The sequence below is a fragment of the Phymastichus coffea genome, unplaced genomic scaffold (genome assembly GCF_024137745.1).
Source record: "Phymastichus coffea isolate CEN01 unplaced genomic scaffold, Cenicafe_Pcof_1.1 PCOF00015, whole genome shotgun sequence".
Lineage (NCBI taxonomy): Eukaryota > Metazoa > Arthropoda > Insecta > Hymenoptera > Eulophidae > Phymastichus > Phymastichus coffea.
The window spans coordinates 6,066,550-6,091,756 of record NW_026706826.1 but is presented as its reverse complement, the minus strand read 5'-3'; the positions used below and the strand labels follow the sequence as shown (position 1 = coordinate 6,091,756).

Genomic DNA, 25,207 nt, shown 5'->3' with positions numbered 1-25,207 from the left:
CTTTCGGTATTCAATCTCGAAAGTATGGCCTTGAAGTTGTAAGGCCCATCGGGCAAGACGTCCAATTGGATTCTTCAGGTTGTATAGCCATTTCAGGCTATTGTGGTCAGTTACCACCCTGAACGGGTACGCTTCTATGTATGGGCGAAACTTTTGGATGGCCCACACGACCGCCAAGCATTCGCGCTCCGTAGCTGAGTAGTTTTGCTCAGCCGGATTAAGGACTCTGCTAGCGTACTCTATTATTCGGTCGCCGTCTCCTGCCTTTTGTAACAGGACGGCCCCGATTCCGGTAGCGCTAGCATCTGTCTCCAGCACGTACTGCCCATCTGGTTCTGGTAATCCCAGGCATGGTGCGGACATCATGAGTGCCTTAATTTTGGCGAAGGCTTGTTCCTGTTCCTCTCCCCACACATATTCGCTCTTTTTTCCTGTTAACCTCGTTAACGGTTGAGCGCGTGTGGCGAAGTCGGTCAAGAATCTGCGGTACCACGAAGCTACCCCCAGGAAGGTGCGCAGCTGTCGCACGTTCCCTGGCCTTGGGTACTCCATGATAGAGCGCACTTTTTCAGGGTCCGGTCTGATCCCTTCGCGGTTGATCAGCAGGCCGAGGTATTTGGCTTCAGACTTGCAGAAGACGCTTTTCTCTCGATTGATCGAGAGGCCGGCTTCGCACACCCTGTCCAACACGGTTTTTAAGTGTCGTAGGTGATCCTCGAAACTGGACGATACCACTATGATATCGTCCAAATAGGCGAAGGCGAATTCGCCTAGTTCGGGACCGATCACACTATCGATCAACCGCTGGAAGGTGGCACCGGCGTACGAGAGGCCGAACGGCATTCGTACGAACTGGAAATGTCCCAGTCCAGGTACGGTAAAGGCCGTAATCGGCCGAGATTCGATCTTGAGTGGGATCTGGTGATACGCGCTACTGAGGTCGAGCGTAGATATATAGCGCGCATTTCGCAAACGCCTTAGTATATCTTGCATAAACGGCAAGGGATACGCATTCGGCTCTGTGACTTTATTGACCTTTCGGAAGTCAATACAAAATCGGTATGAGCCGTCCTTCTTGCGTATCATGACCACTGGGCTCGACCAGCCACTGTCGGCTGGTTCGATTACCCCTTGGGTCAACATTTCCCTTACCAGTCTATGCATTTTTTGCTCGACCTTGTGCGATACTGGATAGTAACGCTGTTTAATCGGCTTCGTATCACCGACCCGAATCTCGTGCTCGATGCCTGCCGCACATCCCAAGCCCGTTGGGGCTCGGGATAGGGCCTCGTTGATGGTCTTCTGCAGCATGGTCTGTTGCGTAGCCGTAACCTCGGCTAGTCCGATTGTGGCTAATCTCGGACCAGCCTCCAAACTAGCTACTTCCAGCTCCATTTTGGCCTGCGATCCCTTGAACAGCAACGTGTTGTCGTCTGGATCAAGTACCGCTCTGAACAACCTGACGAAGTTCACTCCTAAAATACATTCTTCGACGAGGGTAGGGAGGATGGCTACTCTCGTCGGCATCGTCAATCCTCCCACGGTGAAAGGTAGCATGGCGTGACCGACGATCGTTAACTTACGACCGTCTGGTAATCCTGCCGTTCCCGCGTGGGTGGTATCTAATCTGACGCCTAGCACAGTCGCTATTTGTAGAGCATTACTACCCATGGCTGTGGTGGAAGCTCCCGGATCGTAGAGGGCCCGTATTTGGAAGTCCCCTATCTTCACCGGTAGCCACCAACGCGTCTCCTGTTCCGGGGAATATCGGGAAACAGTTTCGACGGCTCCACAGCTTTCCCCTTTATTTGTTATAGCGCTAACCATTGTGCTCTTGCGTGGTCGAGTGACGTTACTTGTCGTCCGAGCCCCTTTGGTTCGGACGATCGGAGTTTCCATGAGGTTCTTCTTCGACGGTTTATTTGCCTTAGCCCGTGCCCCCGAGGGCGTGTGCGATCCGTACGTCACCGCCTCGGCTGGTCTAGGGTCTTTGGCTTTACCAGCGTCGAAACCTTTCTTCTCCGAGCGCACTCTTTCGCCACGCTTATCCTTGGCGTCAGCAATGGAGTTCTCGTGCTCGACGCCCAACACGCTCGCCCTTAACGACGTAGGCTGTGTTGGCGGGGGCCGCGAGATCTCTTTGACGGGGTTTGGGTTATTGGATGAAGGAGTGGGATCAACCCCACCTAACCACTCCTTTGGTCGTTTCCCTTATTACACTGGAGACAGAACTTCCTATAATAACCCAGTAGGCCGCACTCGGCACATTTGATCGGCCCAGAGAACTCTCTTCCTCGTTTACGGGGAGTCTCCGGCCTTTTACTTCGGTCATCGGAAGTCGAGCTTTTATCGATGCGGTTACTCTTCATTTCCGCCGATATTTCTTTAAGGGATAACAGGATTTGGTTGAATGCGTCGATAGGTGGGGCTTTCCTTTCACCATCGACGGCTTCCAGACTCGGGTTAGGTGCTGCCCCCGGGGGCGTCGGTGTGTAGACGACCTGGTGCGTCACCTTTTCGAGTACCTTCTCCATGCGTTCCAATCTATCGCTGACTTCCGGTTTATCACCGGACATGGAAGCCACTTTCCCTTTACGAGCCTTGCTCGCGTCGGTGCGGGGATGATATGCCATCTCAGGATACAAAGTCGACTGAGGGTCTGGCATCGTCCGCTCCATCCTCCGCTGATGCAAGTTGTGCTGGGCCGTCATGGCCAGGACGTTTAGGGTTCGTACGGAGTCCACTTCTGATCTCCGTATTTGGCTTTGGATTTCCGGTAGGAGGTTGGTATGAAGCAGGTCTAGCTGACTCTCGTGCGTCATCCTGGGGTTTAGCCGACTCATTAGGCCCATCAGGTTCGCGATATACACGTTCGCGGGTTCGTCTGGGCCCTGATATCGGCCTTGTACCTCTTTGATTAGACGCTGCTGCTGTTGCCTGCTGGTTCCAAACCATACTCTGGCGTCTGCCTCGAAATCCGCGAAGGAGAACCATTCATTCCTCATCGCCTCGAACCATACAAGGGCAGGACCGGTGAGCAACTCGGAGACAGCCGTGAGCATCTCGTCTTCCGTGAGTCCAGCGCTGCTCCTCGAGTTTTCTAATCTCGTTAAGAAGGTGTCGATGCTCGCGTTGCCCTCTCCGGAGAACCTGAGCTTCCATCCCCTGACGATGCGGCCGACGTCCCTTGTTGTGGATAACGGGCTCGACGTCTGTTGGGATGACCACATGCTCGGCGGGTGGTTGCTCACTTCAGCATTAACTCCACCGAGTTGATGCTGTCCACCCTCTCCAAAAGGGGGCGTTCGGCGGGGGGTCCTGTCGGGGGCCCCCGTGGGCCTTAGGCCTGGTCCGGCTGGAGTGCTCTGGGGTAGCCTTGCGTCGTAATGGCATGTGGAAGTGTCCTGGAATGCGACACTCCTACGCGTGTTTTCGGGTTGCGGTTCCTCCTTGGAAATGTTTGATTCGTCTTGCCGCGTAATTTTGTTCGCGGCATTCTCCAGTTCCGTAATCCTGGTCGCAAGGTTGTCCATGTGTTCCTGCGCCCTGACGTTGGTCTGGACGATTTCTTGCATAACTTGGGTAAGGTCAGACGCGTTTCTATTTCGCGATTCTTGGACCTCCCATTTCCTCTCATGTTTCCTGCATCGGAAAATGAGGTCTTGAATCATAATTGCGAATGCCGGCGGGAGTTTAAACTGGAATCCTTCGTCAGTTGTTATAGTAATTTCTTTATTGCTATTTGATTTTTCTCCGCTGTCCAGGGCATTCGCGATGTTTATCGCGGTTTTCTGAACCCGCGATATTACGTCCGCACTCTGTAGTAATTGGGCTAGCGGGTGTTCTCCTTCCTGCTCGGATGCTGTGTGTTCCTGGCATAGGGACACGATTAGCTCTGAGCGTAGGGCGGCTCTTTTGGCTGGACTGCTGTTTTGGTGTTCGACTTCCGCAAAATCTGCTGCGGAATATTCGCCGAGTAGCCAGTTATGCAGTCGGGCAGCTCTCGAGAGCTTGCTCCCGCTAGTCTTGAGCTCCAGCTGGTCGAGGTATTCTTCTATCTCCTCTTCCTGGAGCGTCCATACCCAATTCTCTACTTCAGTATGAGTGCGGTCCATGATTTGCTGTTAGGTTACTTGCGGTTGAATTTGTTTGTAAAAATGCAGGTATTATACGCGCGTGCGAGTGTTATATTAAAATTCGTGCGCCGAATTGAAGAATAAAAAAAATTTTATTTGCCAACACTGGGCTTGATCAAGGGCGCTTAATGAGTTAATTGCCGAAAGATTCTTTGCTCGTAAATACGCAATATAATGATCCTACCTATCAGACGTACTAACTGTTTGTTAGCACGGCTGTGTGAGTTAGTATCTAAAATATTGTAATGAGCGTTGTGCGTAAACACCAATAATCGCAGACAATGATATTAAAAAAACTATGCTAACACAATACAATGTCGAACAAAATTATTCAATTGAATTAATCCCGTTTGAAAATTGCCGGTGTTAGTTTTTCCCCGGGCCAACGGGTATAATATTATTTGCGGCAATTTTCAAGATTCGTTGGTGTTTACGTTCTAGAATCTTTCGGTCGCACTCGCACGCGTTCACAGGTTTTGTTTACAAATTTTCGCCGCGGCGGGCCTTCGCAAGCTAGCTAACAGGTATTGTTTACACTTGTGGCTTTCGGTGTCGAGTGCGCACAACAACACTTGACTGCCACCTGAGCTATTGGTTGACCGAGCGCAAGGTTAATATAAAGAACCGGTGTTTTGCACAATCAAAAACACCGTAGGTTCTTTGACGTTGGGCGCCATGTAACGGGTTAAAACCGTTTAATAATTACGTCGCGTGATTATGCTAAGGGGACACGCGTGAATCGTTAATGCTCACTACTAATACGGGAGAGCACGAGAAAGCATACGCCGGTCAACAGATTATCGTCTATAACCTAACTAAATTGAGTGGAAGCTATGTGAGGAGAGAATCAACGAAAACACTTGTTAGTATTATAGATCGGATGCTTTATTATCTTTCTAACTCACAAAGGTCGGCCCGCGCGTTTGTTTACACGCACGCTCGCTCATCGACAACATGCTTTGCCGGTACGCTCGCCGCTCTTCGTTACGAGAGCGATTACATGTACGCATTAAATGTTAAGATCGAATTATTATTTACGTAGTCGCGGTCACGAAATTAAGCTGGCCAGCTTACCTTTTACTTGCAGGCGATCGAGGAGAAACAACGGGTACTCCGCACAACACGACACAGTTCTGTTATTGTTTTTTTTTTCTTTGGTGTTCGCGAGTCGCGGACGCGCGCACGCACTGGTTTCGCCCTCGATGGCGAAACCTTTCGCACTCTCTCTCTCTCGTTCTCGTCTCTGGCTCACAGCTGGGCAGCTCCTTAGCGGCAGCACTCCTGAATCACGAGTTTCGGCTGTTTTTTAAAGCGTGTGTATGGCGAGGATACGGGAATTAGCGACGATAGCAACGATAGCGGGCGGACTCCAGGATGGTCTCGGCTCCACTGGTTCAAATTCGTTCGCGCGCGTTCCGTCTGCTCGCGTGCCGAATTCCTTTATTACATATTTTTGTCCCCCCGGAAGGTGCTGCCCTCACGGACAACGATAAGGTCACGTAGTTAGCGCTAACTTGACGTTTACCGTCACAGCAGCTATAATATTTTTAATATATTAGGTTTTTCAATTATATGTTACTTTGTTAACTATTATACCTATGTTTTTATACACAATCGCATTTTTACCTGAGTTAATTACTCAAGGAATCAAGATACGGTGTAAAAGAAAAATTCGATAGCTGGCCTAGCAAAGAAATGGATTGTAGGTAGGTTAAACTTTTCACTTCAGCTGCTGCTTCCTGGAAAATACACTGGATGTTATCTCGTACTGACCTCTTCGTCCGGCGGTTGCAATCACGACGCTCTCAGGAAGTTCGATTACGATCCGCTTAGCAAAAAAATAGATGATGCACATAGTGCATCATATGGCCAGCCACGAGACTGGCCAAGTCACTTTGTGCAAAAATCTTTTTGTCAAAGCGACGGATTATGATTGTCTTCCTCAACAGAGAATGGAGACTTCTCAAACAAACAATTCGTTATTTTTGGGAGAGAATGTCATAAACTTCTCTTTTCTGTACGGGCATGTACAAATGCAAATGCTGATATACAAAATGCGCCACCGATTGCCCTCGACAAGCAGTTAATGCAAGTCGACCCGAAGTTAATACAATGTGTATTTGAAAGAAGACTTGCAGTCACAAGTGCGAATGTGTCTACCTTCACGTGGTGGGGCTAAATACGCTGTCTTTGTAAAAAGACAGTAGGCAAAACACACAACGCTTGCCCCAAGGGCAACAGGCCGATTGGTCAAACAAAGCAATAACAACACGGACCATGAAAACACGTGGTGAGGTGCGGTCTGTAAACGCCCAAAAATTCAACGCGGAGACCACACTTCTAAAGCTCACCTCGAGCCCAGACAAGCCAAAATCCGGGAGTCACTTCAGGGGAAATCTCTCGGAATTGTAGTACCGCGCGCCCTTTTCAGAGGACGGGATACCGCTCCAGGAGCTAGTTGCAGAGGACCAATGGTCCCGGCAATCCGAATTTCATGCGGGTAGATAAGAAATTACTCCCTGCCGACTAGCAATTCGTAGGTGCCACTACTGTGGGTAAAGAGTCGTGGCCGTGGTCATAGCAGTCACGCAAAGTTTATTGCCTCGAGCTCCTGGAGTAAGGCCCGACACCATTGTGCGAGAGAACATAGTCTACTGGGCTGAGTAAGTCTCGATGATTAGTACGCACTACGGATGCCATAACTCTCAGGAGAATGATTTCCACAGAAGGGTAGCATCCTTTCTGCTAAAGAAATGTTCAAACCCTGATAGCTCAGGGTTTTACAATCCATTCAGTTTTACAATTGAAAGCGAAATTAGTGAAAGTTAGCTTTCTTTGAAAGCGAAAACCATGCATTAAATGCCCATCGAATCCAGTGCTGCTATACCTGAGCACAGGCTAAAACGAAAGAAAAGGTAGAAACCCGATAACCTCACTCAAGCGCTACTTTGGTTGCAATCCGTCGAAACACCTAACCCCTGACTAAGACCAGGATTGATTAATCTCAATCCTAGCATGAAAACAAACACGCCTTACAAAACTACTTACATTCGTAAGTAGTTTTAAGTTATATGTTATAATTCGAATTAGTTTTAAGCAATTAAGAGTAATATAAGCAGTAGTAATAATAGTTACTAATTAAGATTAAGAAAGAAATTTAAAAATTTAGAAATAAGTAGGAATAAACAATCAAATTAAAAATTAAAAAAAAAATCAGAAATCAAATAAAAAATCAAATAAAATGAAATCAATGAACATAAATCAACTAACAATAAGTTAGTAAAAGCTAGGAAAATAACTAGCTAAATCAATGTAATTAATAAAGCCATGGAAAACCATGGAGAAACACAGAAAGGTAACTAAGCTCGTAAGTCAACTCGCACAAACTCACTCACTCATTGCTCGAACGCTTGCACGCTATTCGCTTATTTTGAACGCATACGTTAACACGCTTAAACTGATAGTCGAGCGCCCCAGTCCAGAAACACTACAAGCGATTCCAAGAAGATCAAATATAACTAGACATTGCGTTGTACATTGAAAGCGAAATGGTCAACTATTCTAGGTATAGAAAGGCGAGAAAACGTAAGCAGGAGGCGACCGTTGAGAAATCACAGCATTGCTCCAACATTCCAGTGTTAATTCAGTTTCCTTCGCAACTAACCAATTCAGACAAAATCAAAGACGATTGTCCAGCAGTTAAGAGGTTTAATTTAAACGCACAACAAAACTCCGAACTGGGCCAAAAACTGCTGAGGATCATATAATTGAACCTCAACAAAAGGCAAGTAGCCAACGATGAGCTCGGAGAGATCATGACAAACAGAAATCTTGACATACAGGTAGCACTACTGCAAGAACCATACCACTGGAATAACGAGATTTCAGGCATGGGCAGTATCGCGGCCATTCACGGAGCCGAAAAAGACGAAGTGATTCAAGCCGCGATACTCTAATCCGAACAGGGTCACAGCTACCAAGATTTCTAATTTGTGTGACTCCCACTGTATCTGTGCACAGGTAATCGAAGCCAATTCGGAGTAAATCGGAGTAAATTTATTTCATAAGCCTCTATTACCAGTTCAGCCACAGTAGAAAAACCTATCTTGACAAAAACTAGCTGATACTCTGAAGCAATTAAAAGGCAAAAGAGTCTTAGTTGGAATGGATGCAAACGCCAAGTCAAAGATCTGGTCTAATACACAGGATAAGAATGGAGAAGTCATTGAAGAATTTATAGACCTATACGGGCTAATAGTTGGCGAACAGGAAGGGCCAGCTTCCAACGTGCCGCAGTACGAGGGGGGAGACGGATATCGATGTAACTTTGCATACATCAAATCTGTCAAACCTCTTGACTAGCTGGACGGTGAAAGAATGGACCACCAGTGACCACAGGCCCATAGTGATCGAACTGAATTTTGCCTCACAACCAGCCAGACTTATACGAACAGTAGAACAAACAATAGAACCATAGTTCAACATAAGAAAAGCTGATTGGGAGAAATTTGGGAGACTTTGCAAATTCGAACAAGAGAACCTACCTGAGCTTCCTTTAGAAACCTCCGAAGACATCGAAACGTACGTTTCAAAACTTAAAGAGGTTTAAACAAGGGAAGCAAAGGACTCTAGCCCACCAAAAATGAGAAAAACGCGCTCTTAACCTTGGTGGAATCCGGACTTGCGAAATAAGAAGCGAGCGATACAAAGACAACGCAAAATCGTCGCTCTGAAGGACAAGGAAGGATCCAATAAAAATCAAAGGAAAGCCCTCCAGAGATCACTTGAAAAATTGAGTCAAATGAATTCTGAATATGCTGCAACGGCTATTAAAAGAGCCAAAAGCAAAAGCTGGCGAATTTTCTGCACTATTGAAAGCAAAAAGAATGCTTGGGCGTATCCGTACAAACGAGCATCCAATAAAGTCAAAATCTCAAAAGCGATGTGCACGGTTAACTGTAATGGTTCAATAACAAAAGACTGGAAAGAAACAAGCATGGCTCTACTAGAAGGACTAATGCCTGATGACGACCCAAGCTGCGCAAACGCAGAGATTGGCAGATGTATGCGGGAAGTTCCAGTGACCGGCGACGCAACTCCTTTCCTAATAAGGGAAGTTGAAACGGCCCTTAAAGCGAATAAGGTAGGGAAATCACCAGGCAAAGATAGAATAGAGTCAGAAATCCTTGTTAATGAAAAACCATTGCACCAGAAACTGACGCGACTTTTCAACGCCTGCTTAAAATACGGAGTGTTCCCCAGAAGATGGAAAAGTGGAATGCTAATCACGTTGCTCAAAGGGGTTGAGAAAGCTGAGAACGAGATTAAATCATATAGACCCGTATGTCTACTCCCCATAGCTAGGAAGACATTCGAGAAGCCTATGAGTCAAAGAATGTCCAACATTCTAAATTGCTCGGACTGGTCTTCGGAGGACCAATTTGGCTTTAAAGCAAATAGATCCACAGAGGATGCCATTAGAAGACTATACAAAATAGTAGAAGAGGCAGAATCTCATCCGTCGATCAAGTACGTAGCCGCTATTCCGCTAGACGTCTCAGGAGCATTCGATGCCTTATGGTGGCCAAGCCTGCTCTACTAATTGAAAGAAAGAAATTGCCCGAAGAACATTTACAAGCTCCTCCAGAGTTACTTTAGTAACCGAGAGGAAGGCATATATACTCACTTCGAAGAAACACTAAAAACAGTAACGAAGGGGTGCCCTCAGGGATCAGTCTTTGGACCGGTCGGTTAGAATGTCATCTTTGACAAACCACTTCGGGCAATCAGGGATGCAGGATATGAAGTATCAGCCTATGCAGACGATGTGCTTCCCATCGTCAAGGCGACGACACGCATTGATTTTAAAAGACAAGCCCAAGAAGTCATTGACATAATGACGAATTGGTGCAAGTCCGACAAAATGAAATTGGCAGCGCAACAGTCAGCACTAATATGGCTAAAAGGCCAACTAAGCGAGAATAGGAACCCTAAAGTCAAAATTGGGAAAGACAATATTAGAACGCACAAGACAGTCAGGTACCTAGGAATCACGATTTCAAAGGGCTTCCGATTGGAAGAACACATTAGTAACGTGGTTCAAGATTGCAGCAACACCTACTATATTTCGAGCTAAGTAAAATAGCAAAAGCAAACTGGGGCTTAAAATTCAATTCAATGAAAAAGATTTACAATGGCTTCCTACTATCAAAAGTTACATACGCCGGTGTGGGCTGGTGGCAAAGAATAAACATCAAGCAACAATCTACCTTAGAAAGATTGCAGCGATTAGTTCTTTGCAAAACACTAAAAGCTTACAAATCAACCTCTCACGAAGCGGCGCATGTGCTTGCAGCTACACGACCAATAGCTCTTAAGCTTGACGGGAGAGTTGCGAAGTACTGCGTCAGGAAAGGGAAATTGATAACACTGCGGTGCATCCGAATAGACTCGGAAGAATTTCGATCCGGCATACTAAAAATCTCGAAAGCCACACAACTCATCAACGATGAAATCGAAAGAGTATGGCTAGAGAAATGGCAGTCAACCACAAATGGCAGGAGAACATACTACTATTTCCCAATAATCAAAGACAGATTAAAGAAGAGATGGCTAAATCCCAATCACTATACAGTACAGTTTATGACTGTAGACGGTTCTTTTAAGTCATACCTCCATAAAAGAGGATTATGCGAAGACCAACTGTGTAGTTGTGGAAAAATAGAAAGAGAATGCCATATTGTCTTTGACTGCGAAGAATTAAGGAAACTAAGAAAGCCATTAATAGAGGCTGTTAAAGAGGAAGGCCATACATGTCCTTGCCCTGAAACGGCCCTAGTATCTAGCAGGAAAATCTACAAAGTCTTTGAAGACTTTGCCAGATAAGTCATAAAGCCCAGGGAAGGAGCACCTATAAAGAAGAGACGGCGCAAAAAAGTAGTTATCAACTACAATAGAAGGACGTCGCCTCTTAAAAGGTCCCTAACCAGAGGACAAAACTCGCACAATAACTAAACTAATTTTTGAATTTCGAATAGCTAAATAAAGTTTGAGTTTTGAACGATAATTTTTGTACATTGAACTTTAGTATTAGATTCTGAAGTTCAATAATTCGAACGCTAGTTAGAACACCCAATTTAGCTTAATTTCGGAACTTGATTCGAATGAATGTCACGAATGCTGAAAACTGCCTGGAGTGTCGTCTTGTCGGCTAGGCGAGACCCCGACCCTGACCCAAAGTCAATAAATATTGAACGAAAGAGCAGAGGTCAGTATCAACGTGTCATAAAAGCCTTTCCATAGAAAGCGAAATCCGAAATTGGGGCGAAAATCGGGAAACAACTTTTTGAATGACGGATACTCACCAGCGTGAGAGGGGATGACCGAAACGCAATAGAAAGACGTGCCCTGATACGTCGAAGCGAGGGACCTGTGAGACGTGGGAGCAATGCCTTAATACAGGTACGCAGGGTGGGATATTTTTGAATGAGCCCAGGAGGGGAGGCTTAGGTAGTTGATCGTCTTAGGAATTTCCTCTGACTGTCCTAGCTGGGTCTTTCTTCTGACATCCCAATTTGAGTTGGCCTCTGCGGGGTAGTGGTACCTGGTCAAGCAAATCTCGTAAGATTTGTATGCCGCGCGCTTTCGACGCGGTAGACGTTGGGACAACTAGAGTCCCGTCGCGCCCAAACAGAGGGTCAAGCTTTTAGTTCCGCTCTCTTTGAGCGTCGAACATTTAAAAGATCGGTACTCCTTTCGAGGAGGTCGCCGTCTTAGATTAACAAGGCTCCGACTCCCTGTGAAGGTCAAGCATGTCGTAGCAAACTTGACTTCCGGATCTCCAAAGTATATTCGAAAGGTGTGAAAGTCAGTGGGCTATGCTAACCTTTGGCGTCCAGGAAGAGGGGTGGTAATGTTTGATTACGCTGTGCTTCCCCCGAAACGGAAAAGTGTGAAAGCGCTTACACTAGCTGTCCTCTTCATCCGTGAGTCTTGGAGTATAATCATTGTGTAATGGAGTCTTCATGAAACCTTAACTAGGTTGAATTAACCAGTTGATCTGAAGAGCTCTGCTGCTAGTACGATCAACTGTTAGAATGGAAATGACCCGTAAAATATCGCCCTCAAATGCAAGTTACTTGCAACAGAGAGGGAGTGTGTAATGTCAGTACATAGTTCGATGCTAACTAAGACTTGTTTAATGCTCTGATGAGGAATTTAAATTAGGATTTTAATGCGCTGAACATGAATCCGGCCTCAAAATTGCTCTATTACAAGGGTGGGTCAATAAATCCTTAGAAAATCCAAGAGATGGCGCTCAAAGTATCCCAATGTTACACTAGCAAGCGTCCCTATTAAATAGTGTGCTGCCGATCCAGCCAGTTTCAGCCAGATCCATCGAGTAGTTCCGTTTTTATCGTCGGTCAAAGTGAACTTTTGTTTCTTGTTAACAATGGAAAAAAGTGAGTTTTGAGCGGGGATAAAATATTTCTATTTAAAAGGCCTTACACTGAAAGAAATCAAAACTGAGTTAGATGCAGTTCATGGTATATCTGCCGCTGTGTTTTCAACTTTTAACAATTGGGTAAATAAATTTAAACATGGCCGTACATCGTCTGTATATGAACATAGTTTAAGCACCCTGTAGACGCGAGCACTCCGGAAATGATCAATAAAATCCACGACATAGTGTTGAGTGACCGAAGAATAAAATTGCGCGAAATAGTTGATGCCACAGGGGTTTCAAAAGGTATTCATGTAAAAGTTTTCATTTCAATTTTGCACGAGAAATTGGACGTTCGATCTCAATCGAGAACAGACGCAAGTGGTGGCCGCTGAGGCCCTCTTACCGTTCATCTACCGTAATCCGGACGACTTCCTGCGTCTATTCATAACTATTGACAAAACGTGGATACACCACTACATTCCTAAGACAGAGGAACAGTCAAAACAGTGGATTGTGAAAGGTCAACCTGCTCTAAAGAAGGCGAAGACAGTGAAATCGGCTGGCAAGGTTATGGCCACTATTTTTTGTGATGCACGTGGAATTATATTCATTGACTATTTAGAGAAAGGACAAACAATCACCGGAGAATATTACGTGTTGTTATTAAACCGGTTCAGAAAGAAAATAAAAGAAAAACGTCCTCATTTGAACAAAAAAAAATTGTTTCATCAAGACAATACACGAGTGGACATTTGCTTAGTTTCAATGGCTAAAATTAAGGAATTAAAGTTCGAATTAATAGACCATCCATCGTATTCGTCAGATTTGGCCCCTAATAACTTTCTTTTGATTCTCAGACCTAAAAATGTGGCGTGCTGGACAACGATTTATCTCGAACGAGGAGGCCCTAACACAAACAAACGGCTTTTTGGAGGAACTTCTCAAATTATTTTTTTCTGATGGCTTTTAAAAAACTTGAAGAACGCTTGGAAAAGTGTATCAAGCTAAAAGAAGATTATGTTGAAAAGTAAAAAAAAATCCACCAAAAAGAACTTGTTTTTCTATCTTTTTCTAAGGACTTAATGACCCTCCCCCGTATATCTCACTTTCAAGATATCTCAATTTAAAAGTGTAAAATATACTTATCTGTTACATACCCTTTGATTAACTTCATTTGCGTATCCCCTGAATATACCCTGATTTACCTCACTAGCATACTCCCTGATTAACATCACTTACATAACCTCTGACTACCCCCTGATAACCTCCACTCGAATACTCCTAAGTACCCTCTAATTTACGCACATACGTGCTGATTAACATCTCTTACATACCCCCCAATTAATACCTTCTGCGTATCCCTCGATAGCGCTTCGATAATCCCAGCACAGGCAAATCCAATTTAGCCTGCCATGAGCAACGCTTTCTCTCATTCGCCTTTTTCAGTATAGTTGGAGATTTCAACACTACGATTGTCAATCGAATCATCGCAGTAATGGTTAATTTCAGCGTTTAAACTGGCAATCAAGTATAATCGGAAGTTTCTTTTATTCTCAGTTGACATATCGAGTACGCTATTTTGACAGTACTTTTCAAAATAGTTGATAGACTCAACGTTTCAATTAGCAATCGAGTGCAATATTCTTGACAATCTTTTTCAGAATAGTCTGAAGTTACTTTTATTCTCAGTTGACATTTTGAGTGCACTCTCTCTTAACAGTCCTTTTCAAGATAGTTGAAAGCCTTAGCGTTTTTACTGGCAATCGAGTGTATTATTCTTGGCAGTATTTTTCAGAGTCAAAAGTTTCTTTTCATTCTTAGTTTTACTTTTGATAAATTTTTGTGTGAATATTAACTTTCTTTCATAAGAAATTTTCTGTTACCGCTTATTGTCTTTGAGTTATTCAAATCAATTTCTATGATGTTTTATCCAAGTTGTGGAAATTATTCTGACAAAATCTGTTATATTTACGGATTATATACTATCTCGAAACAAAGTAGTTACATCACAGATTCTATCAAAGATGCATACAAAAATTATTTTGGTTATCCTATCGTGAATCAAGACAAATCATGGATATCAAAGAAAATTTGTAATATTTGCTGTTTAATATTAACCCATTAATACCTAAGCCGAATCTGGTAGAGATAGCCTTAAAATAACTATTGGGTTCATGTTATAGCTCAAAAATAATTTACACGTGTTTTTTCTTTTTGCATTTCCAATTGTTTATAAAAAGTTATTTAAACAAATTGACAAAAGTTTTAGTTTTTTGAAAAACTATTTACGGCAATCGGTTCTACGGGAAAAACCAAGCCGAAAACCTCTGTAGCGTTTTTTTGTCAGATTCGATTTTGTTGGTGTATATTCGTTATAAACAATTTGAAACTGAGAAGTGATGCTGACAAAAACCTCTCTAACATTATTTTTTTCGACCCAACTGTTTTTGTTAATCATTATGGGTAAAAGAACTACTTTCTTCAGAACAGATCGTTAAAAACAATTACGTATGATTTTCTCTGTCAGTTTTGCAAAAATAAATATCACATTTTGAACAACAATATTTAGTCAATATTGAACAATTTTCGTTGTCACACTTTCTACGTTTCCCAACCTTTATCTGATGTTCCTCTGTCGGAGTTTCAACTTTTTTCTGTCGTTTGGGTCGATGAGTATTTTCGAGTTTTTGAATATAATATTCACAAACTTCCTCCACAATATCTTTTGAACCTTTTTTCTCATCTGGATGGAGTTTATTGTAAATAACAGTAGCATTAGCTAATGAAGCTTGAATAACTCTCATGAAGAGACACCACGTCCATTTTTTGCTTCGGATTGTAGGCATAAGTGCATTATAATGCTGGTCGTGTAAGTCTACTCCACCCATGTGCCTATTATACATTGAGAAAGCTTGAGGAAAGAGAATTTTTTGTTTAGTTTTATTATGCCATCTTTTCATTTCAACTTTCGGTTCATCTCCGTATTTAGTTGAGACAACTGATACGGGGTTTGAGTCCATCACCGTTATGTAATTCAATTTTGAATTGGCTTCATGAACTGAGATAGTGGTCTATCAGCTTTCTTTGACATATCGATTTTTGCTTTGACGCGATTTTGACGAACAGTTCCTGTAGCCGATAATCCAATATTTTTTAAGTGAATCATGAGATCTGGAGATGTAAAGAAGTTATCAAAAAACAAATGATATTTTGCCAGATTTTCATTTTTGACCGTCTCCAGGAACCTTTGAAGTAATTTGATAACCACTCTCGATCCCAAACAAACAGAAGCTAAAGGATTTTCAGATTCAGTACCAAACTTGCCCGTATATATATCTAAATCATATATATATCCATCTGAAGAACATAGTGCCCATAGCTTTATCCCAAATCTTATAGGTTTATTCCTTATGCATTGCTTGATGCTGAATCTTCCAAAATATTTGACCATAACTTCGTCAATTGAGAAATTATAATCAAAAAATCCATATCTCATACAATTTTTCCTAAATAATTCAAATAAATATCTGACTTTCCAGACTTTATCTTTTTCATCTTTGTCTTGAAGTTTATAAAACCTAATGTTTTTTTTTATTTTTACAAATTTTTCCCTTGGCATAAGTTCTTTTATTATTGGACACTGCAAAAGTCGTTTGTTGGACCAATAGTCAGACTGCTTTTTCCTAGAATTGACTATAGTAATCATAATGATCACGATGAATCGGTCTAAATCATCATTGGTCAATTCAAAGTGGTTTTCGGAAGTAGCTTCTATAATAAAGTTTTTCATTGATTGAGAAAAAAAGAGTTCAACCAACTCCAAAGAACTTTTTGAGTAAAATGATGAAATAGATGAAAGATCATAGTCATCACCTGGAAGATCGTCATAATTCAAAGCATTATCACGCCATTCATACTTATGATTCGGTTCTAGTAACTTCTGGTCACTAGTATAAGAACTCTTTATATGTTCATTCGATCCTGTAGGAAGCGGCCGAAGTGAAGTATATTCTTCTTCTTCGTTACGTGAACCTTCATCTGAGCTCTCATGCTCTGTTGGAAGAAATGCAATATCAACATGATGGTCACCATTTATATCATCACCGTCAACCATCTCATTCAAATCAGCAATTCTTCGCCTCGTTATGGAATTATAGTTTTATATTGAAGTATATAATAAGAACAAAATCAGTAATTTATTCAATATAATAGAATGGTCTTCTATTTCACTGAGTGACAAGCTATCGTCGAAATAGTATATGACACCGAACTATTTAGTCGATTTACAGTTGAAATGAAGATAGGAATGAAAATTAGAAAGAATTATAAAATTATAAGGAATTTCTACTGATGGTGTGATTATTGCAGTACAACCGTAGAAAATCTTTTTCAAGTTATTTTTAGTTCACATTCGGTTCATAAAATTCAAATGATGGAAACTGCTTTATGATTTCTAATTATAATTGTATGATAAAAGGCTAAAGAGGTTTTCGGCTTGGTTTTTCCCGTAGAACCGATTGCCGTAAATAGTTTTTCAAAAAACTAAAACTTTTCTCAATTAGTTTAAATAACTTTTTATAAACAATTGGAAATGCAAAAAGAAAAAACACGTGTAAATTATTTTTGAGCTATAACATGAACCCAATAGTTATTTCAAGGCTATCTCTACCAGATTCGGCTTGGGATACAACGAGGTCAGCATCACTTCTCAGTTTCAAATTGTTTATAACGAATATACCCCAACAAAATCGAGTTTGACAAAAACGCTACAGAGGTTTTCGGCTTGGTTTTTCCCGTAGAACCGATTGCCGTAAATAGTTTTTCAAAAAACTAAAACTTTTCTCAATTAGTTTAAATAACTTTTTATAAACAATTGGAAATGCAAAAAGAAAAAACACGTGTAAATTATTTTTGAGCTATAACATGAACTCAATAGTTATTTCAAGGCTATCTCGACTAGATTCGGCTTGGGATACAACGAAGTCGAAACCACCAACAAAATCGAGTCTGACAAGAAAATCTTACAGAGATTTTCGCCTTGGTTTTTCCCGTAGAATCGATTGCCGTAAATAATTTTTCAAAAAACTAAAACTTTTGTCAATTTGTTTAAATAACTTTTTATAAACAATTGGAAATGCAAAAAGAAAAAACACGTGTAAATTATTTTTGAGCTATAACATGAACTCAATAGTTATTTCAAGGCTATCTCTACCAGATTCGGCTTGGGTATTGATGGGTTAACACGGTTGAATAAAGATGATTTTAACTCAAAAATTTCTTTTCAGTTCCCCCACTAGCTAATGTAAGCCTTACACTCATGATGACTGCGATTATGATTATGACTGTTATTTTTTTGTTAAATTGGTCTGACAGGTTTTAGTACTATAAGCAAATCTTCTATGTCTTATCCTACAATGTCTCTTCTGTTACCAAACCAGTTTTACAGGAATCTTCTGACTATAACGACTCATTACTCCTCAAGGTATATTACCTATATATAATATATAGCACTATTGTACATTACGATACAAGTGCGGAAAAGTAGATTCTTGTCTCGTGTGGCGTTTACGCCCGAGCGAAGCGGAGCTCATCAATTTACCTGATTAAATTATACATAAATGACATAATTACTGAAGCGAGATTCAATAATGATACTAATGTATTAAATAAATTACAATATAAAATAAATCTATTTACGTCTAGGATGGGTGCCCTTGAATTTGACCTTGAGTATGTCCTTAAATGATATTTCAAGGTCAACTTTATTTTTTAAATAAAAGCCCTATTTTAAATAACGGTAATATAAAGTGCGGGAAATTTTACATTCAAAAATGAATTTAAGTTATGTGTCATAGGATCATTGGATTATGGAGATCCAAACCTCTAGTATTGAGAACGGCAATCGAGACAGCGGGAAATTTTAAGTTTAAAATTGTACTCAGGTTATTGGCTCATGGCAATCCAAGTTTCGAGATTTAAGAACAGCAATTGAGAGCGGGAAATTTTAAGTTCAATATTGTACTGAGGTTTTGAGTCAACTAAAACCTTCGCAATTAGCTGTTGGTTTTCAGATTTGATCCAAGTTCATACTTGCTGGGTACACATGATCTTCAAGGTCATTAGTTTTATATTTAACGTTACCCAGGAACAACGACGTGGACGTAGTAAAATCTTTTCCCTTTCGGGTGTTTAATTTACGCAAGTCCTCTTGCCTCTCATGTTCAGATGCTGGATTTACGTGAATCCCCTCTCTTTCTTCTTTGATGACTAGTATCAATCAGTATTTTATTTAAAATGCTGTTATTTCGAATTATTCTCCATTTACCTCTTGATAATAGGCTAAGCTATGATAAAAAGTAGTAACGGCATTTTGTATCATTTGAGTGGGAATGAGGGCTGATTCATCTACGATTCTTTGTCGTAATTCATCCTAATCTCTGGGTATCGTTAAGAATACTCTATCCTTCAGATAACCTTAATAAAAGTTATTTAGAGGCGTCCAGTCAGGTGACCTGGCCGGCCATTCAATAGTACACCTTCGTCGTATCCACCGATAAAAGAATACGCAGTCGAAGTAAGCGCGAATATCTCTTGTGTAATGAGCTGGTGCACCGTCCTGCTAAAACTATATCTCTTCTAAATTATCTCCAATTATCTTTCTAATTGCAGGAATTATTTAGTGTCGAAGCAAAGCTTCACACTTTTGAGCATTCAAGTTACCATCAATAAAAAATGATCCGATGATTCTGTTGCTAAGGATTCCTGACCAAACATTCCATTTCAGTGAGGATTTGTTACATCTTACGACGTCTTTTAACTTTTATTATAAAGTTCTGAAACTCAAGCTTTTAAAGAAACTCAAATTCTGTACACGTCAGCAAAAAATCATTGCACTCTAAAGAACTCTCGCCACAAACAGATATGCGGCAAGCTAATATCTTAATTTGCAAATTGCGATGTAGCAAGCAAAACCTACTTAAAACTAACAATATAAAAAAATTAACAAAATTCAGGAGCTATAAGAACCTCGCAAGCGCCGTAGCACGCAGTTCGTAAAAGTTGAAGTCAAAAATAGTATCTCAGATTTCCGTATTACACCCATACGTAAATGTGATGTATTTATATACATATTTGGTAACCAATCGGTTCCTCGTAAAAAGATACCTATAGAATGACCTAGACGTTTTCAAGATAATAGTTTACAAGGCAAATTTTTGGGGTGTTTCGTTACTTTTTAGACACCCTGTATATCTAAACAACTCAAAATCTGTTAAGTTATAAGATTTGAAAAAATAAATCGGCTAAAATCAACGTAATTGAATTGTTATTATGTAACGGAGAATCTCGGCTATGCCGATTTCGTCCGTTTGGCTCTCGCAAATGTCCGTGCGCCGCGCCAAGCTGAGAGTGTGCGTGTGGTACACACACTCATGCTTGAATTTTTATTTTTGTTTACGAGGTGCTGTACACGCGCTGAGCTGACGACTGGAGCGATGGAGATGGCGCAGAAGAAAGGAGAGAGAGAGAGAGAGAGAGAGAGAGAGAGAGAGAGAGAGAGAGAGAGAGAGAGAGAGAGCAATTTGGACGTGCTGCAGTACCGAGTAATAGAGAGGCGGCGGAGACAACAGCAATAGCAATCAACGAGCGAGTTACGGATTGAGGCAGTACTGTGGAGCGAGCGAGAGGACGGGCAAGAAGATAGACAGCTACGACAACAAACATCAGAAAAAAGCCATCAGAGAGGCTGAAGGTTGAGGTCGGTAGCTTGTGGATGGTAGCACGGCAGACCTGCTGGCTACCCTGTTGATAGTTTAACGGCGGAAAGTGTTTTGTCGGGCATTATTGTAACAATTTAGTTTTATACAGAGAATCGGCAGGCTGATCAGCCACCGATTCACCTTCGCGTTCGGATTTATTATTGTGCCGCTCGTAGTGTATAAGCGCGAGATCGCCGTCTTGTAACCTATTGTTGACGATTAAAGGATTAGTGTGATACTCCGCTGTTGTATTTATTCGCCGCTGTATCACTCCTCATTCCGATTTCGAATCTGTGCGTTTAATGTGTTTATGCTCGACGCTTTGTTGAGTCGTGCGAACTTCTTTTGCTTCCCGAATCCCCGAATAAATAATTTGTGCGGACGGCCACGAGCAACCCAGACGGGAACGGTCGCTGATTCTCCGTTACATATTTTATAGCGTTTTTGCATTTTTTCTAATTAGAAAGGGTCTCCGTTACAACTTATAAATTAATATCGACCTATAGTGAGCATTTTAAAGCATAGAATTGTTTTATGTATGTAGTGTTTTTTAGGATATTTTTATTTTGCCTACAATAACTTGGGTTTTCAGTTTCAAGCATGAAACTGAATGTTACTAAATACAATTCACAATTAAACGTACGAAGCCTATTTGACGACACTAGTTAATAGTATAAAAGTACTATTTATATGAAAAATTTTCTATCTGTTACAAATTTTGTAGTTCTTATGGTGTAATATAACATCTGATTTAATGAATGCACAATTAAGTTTAATAAACAATTGAAAATGTTCTTTTAGCATCAACAACAACAACTACTACGCGTCCAAGCCCTCCATGGCTGCTCACTTCACAACCAATGTTATGGAGTACAGCATCATCTATAAACGTTGGATCGCGTTCTTCCTTGAAACCAACAGCATCTGAAAATATTAACAGCATCAGTAGCAGCAGTGATATTAGCAGCATTGTTAAAGTTGTCGTTGCCAAATCAACAAACGTTTCCTCAACCACTACTTCGTCTGAAGTCCCAAGGTTAGTTAGACAAATTTATTCCACCAATCTCCTTTCTCCTTCACTCACACCATCATTCACATACATAGAACTGAACGCTTTATTATATTTATATTTTTATTCTATCGGCAGTGCAACTTATAAGCAACCCTTTTGTACCTAATACAAAACGTTAACCCGCCGGCCCAGAGCCGACCTGTAAAATAGAAAGAAATACTATTTGATATAGCTGGAATAGAATTCTTTGAATACGCTAACTATTTCATCTGCACCATTCCATTTTTTTCAATGAAACGAAATTCTTACTTATTATTACGTGAAACATTAATAAGTTAGAAAAACTTACACGTATTAAAAAACGAATGACACAGCCCCACGAAAGAAAGTTGCGTGTGTGAGGCACAAATCCATGATATATACATTTTCGATGTCGCTGAACCAGATTCCGAAGTCCGTTTCATCCGATTAGCTCTGGTTCAAGGTCAGATCAAAGCAAAATTCAGACTTCATTGCAAATGAAGAGAAAAATATATTTACAACTTTTTGTGATCCATACTCTGATAAAACATCTTTCTGATTTTATTTTTTCTGCTATAGCGGACTCGTTTATCCCAAAACGATCTCAGAAGTTGTTTGCTTTTGCATTTCACGTCTCGTTTCTTTACTCCTCTCTTTAAGTTCTAGCAAAAATTTTCCATTATATTGACAATCCATCGTTCTTGATACCGTCTTTCCATCTATTTGATGTCTTGATCGAATATCTCTTCTTGTTCTTCACTGAAAACACTTAAGTTGATTAAAAAGTAGTGTGAGAATCAAGAAAATATGATTTCAAGTTCATATTGCAGCCTAATGCTTCGAAATTTTTAACCATTTCAGCTACTATTTCTTTATAGTTTTCACTTTTTCTATTACCCAGGAAATCTGTTAGAGTTTTTTCAAAACTATACCTGGCAGATTTTCCTTCATCATTTATATGTTCAATAAAACTATCATCTCTGAGCATTTTTCTAATTTGTGGCCCATCAAAATGTCTTCTCTCAATTTTGATTTAGATAGTTTCGGAAATCGTTGTTTTAAGTATTCATAATATTTTCCTTTTTCTCCTTTATTTAGGGCTTTAACAAATTACTTCATTAGGTCTAATTTAATATGTAGTTTTCGTAATAGGAAAGATGCATTCAGGCCATTCTTTATGATGTCAGAAGAGCCTTCATTAGTATATTGTAACGATGTAAATGGACTCACAAATGAGTTAGCGTTATATGTTTACAAAGATGAACAGTGGAGACTTTTTGTGGATTTTTCAACGCAAAGTCTGAAAGCAGTGCTTCATAATAAGAACGACTGTGCACTAATACGAGGGTCGTTTGAAAAGTCCGTGCAAAGTCAGAGAGATGGCGCTACTAGTGCGTATCAAGGGTATTTTCAGTTAGTGACATATCTTGGAAGAGCACACGCCAAGTTTCAGCCAGATCGGCCAATTACTTTGCGTTTTACATTCGTTTCAATCAAAGAAATCGAGTGGTTGTAAAAAAATGGACGAAAAAGAATTTCGTGTATTGATTAAACGTTACTTTTTCAAAGGCAAAATGCCTCAGGAGATTAAACAGAAGCTTGAAGAAAAGGGTAAAACCATTAGAGGCGAATATTATTCATCGTTATTGGATCGTTTGAAAACCGAGTTGCTAGAGAAACGTCCACGATTGTCCCACAAAAAAGTCCTCTTCCACCACGACAATGCGCCAGCTCACGCCTCAGCAGTTGTAACCGCAAAACTGATGGAGAAAGGGTTCCAACTCGTTTCACATCCCCCCTATTCTCCAGACTTGGCTCCGGCGGACTACTATTTGTTCCCTAATATGAAAAAATGGCTGGCGAGGAAAAGATTTTATTCAAACGAGGAGGTGATTGCAGAAACGAATGCCTATTTTACAGACTTGGACAAATCCTATTATTTGGAAGGGATTAACAAACTAGAGCAGTGTTGGATGAAGTGTATAAGCCTAAAAGGAGACTATGTTGAAAAATAAAAAAGATTTATTAAAAAAAATCAAGCAGGTTTTATTTTTGCACGGACTTTTCAAACGACCCTTGTACCAGTAGCACATTCCATGAAGATATTCAGTTAGTTTTAAATAAAATAAAATATGGTGAACATAAATTGTTAGTTTGTGGAGATTTCAAAATATTAACAGTCATTCTAGGGTAGCAAACTGGATTCACCCTGTATCTTTGTTTCTTATGTAAATAGGATCGTTGTGATCGCAAGAATTAAAAAATACTGTTCAGAGATGATAGTTTTATTGAAAATATGAATGATAAAGAGAAAGCTGAATGAAATAGTTTTAAAATAACAGTAACAGATTTCCTAAGTAATAGAAATAGTGAAAAAAATAAAGAAATAGTAGCTCGAATGGTTAGAAATTTCGAAGTATTAGGCTAGAGTAGGAACGTGAAATTACATTTTCTTCATTTCATCAACTAAAAGACAGATTCCATCAAGATATTAAAGAGATGGAAAGACAGTATCAAGGACGATGGAATGTCAAAGTAATGGCAGATTTCTGCTAGAATTTGAAAAGAGAAGCAGAGAAAAGAGTCGTGAAACGCAAAAGGAAACCACTTCTGAGATCGTTTTGTGATGAACGAGTGTAGTATAGCAGAAAAAATCAAATTAGAAAGATGTTTTATTAGAGCACGGGTCACAAAAAGATGTAAATATACTTTTCTACATTTGTATAAATGTAAACAACTATTTGAAGTTAAAAACATGATAGCAGATTGAAAAAATGGTACTAATCATGATTTTAATAAAACCATCCTAATATAGTACCTTTTATAATTGCATTCTTCTCGTTTATTAAATATAATTCTTATTATTCTTTCACTACATCGTAGATAACTTTTCAAATAATATAAATTAAAACGAAATGATACTAAAAAAACATCAAATGATTGATGTTAACGGTAGGTAATAATAATGCTATTAAGTGTCTGATATAAATAAATTCTGTCATGACGCATCTGCAGTTGCTCAGTTAAAAAGTGGAAAGACTCACTGTTTTGAATTTACTATAAAAATCGACTGTTCGTAAGCGACTGTTTCCAATATTCTTATGGAGGTTAGATTTCACTCGAGGGGAGTGTGGACGTGTCTTGGATGTGAGCGCGAGCTTTGGTGAGAAAGTTAAAGAGGAAAAGGATTTGAGGAGAGAAATAGAGGTGAAAAGAGCGTGGTGGCGGAGGAGGAGTGGAGAAGAGAGAGAGGGGCCTGGAGAAGAGCAGCAAAAAGCAGAGAGAGAGGGATAAAGAAAAAAATAAAAGTTGAGGTTAAGAGAGAAAATCAGAAAGCGGGAAAAGCAGGCAGTGAGAAGGGGCGGTAAGAAGTAAAGGCAGAGACAGAAAAGGTAAGACAGGGAATAAAGGTGGGATCACGGGTAGATATAGAGAGGCGAATTAAGGCGTACGGGATAGGATGGAAAGATTTGTGACAACAGAAAAATTAAGAGATAAAAGTGGAAGGTTGGATAAGAAAGGCCCAGAGGAGGAAAAGAAGAAAAGAGTAAAGGTGGTGAGGGGGAGAGAGAGCGGAGAGGGCCTGAGAGAGAATATTAGAGGTGAAATGAGAGAGGCAAAAAGATGCAAGAGTGAGAGCGAGGGGAGCGAGATGGAAGGGGAGGGAGGAGAAGGATTGGACAAGACGATAAGAGAAGTGGGAAAAAGTAGTGGTGCAGAGGATATAATGGAAAAGATACGGGCAGATATAAGGGATTTAAGAGAGGTATGGGAGGAAGAAAGGTGAAAATGGACAGAAATATTTAAAGAAATGATGGAAAAAATGGAAAGAATG

At 40.7% G+C, this 25,207-nt stretch overlaps 1 protein-coding gene across 8 annotated transcripts in view; it reads left to right on the top strand.

Annotated features, from left to right (window-relative positions):
- LOC131675033 (latrophilin Cirl-like) overlaps positions 1-25,207 on the top strand; it is a 795,927-nt gene that overhangs the window by 310,344 nt on the left and 460,376 nt on the right. For all 8 annotated transcript variants that reach the window (XM_058953848.1, XM_058953849.1, XM_058953854.1 and 5 more), the window contains one exon: positions 21,141-21,375. In XM_058953848.1, coding sequence (XP_058809831.1) covers positions 21,141-21,375 — 235 coding nt within the window. The remainder of the gene's footprint in view (positions 1-21,140; positions 21,376-25,207) is intronic.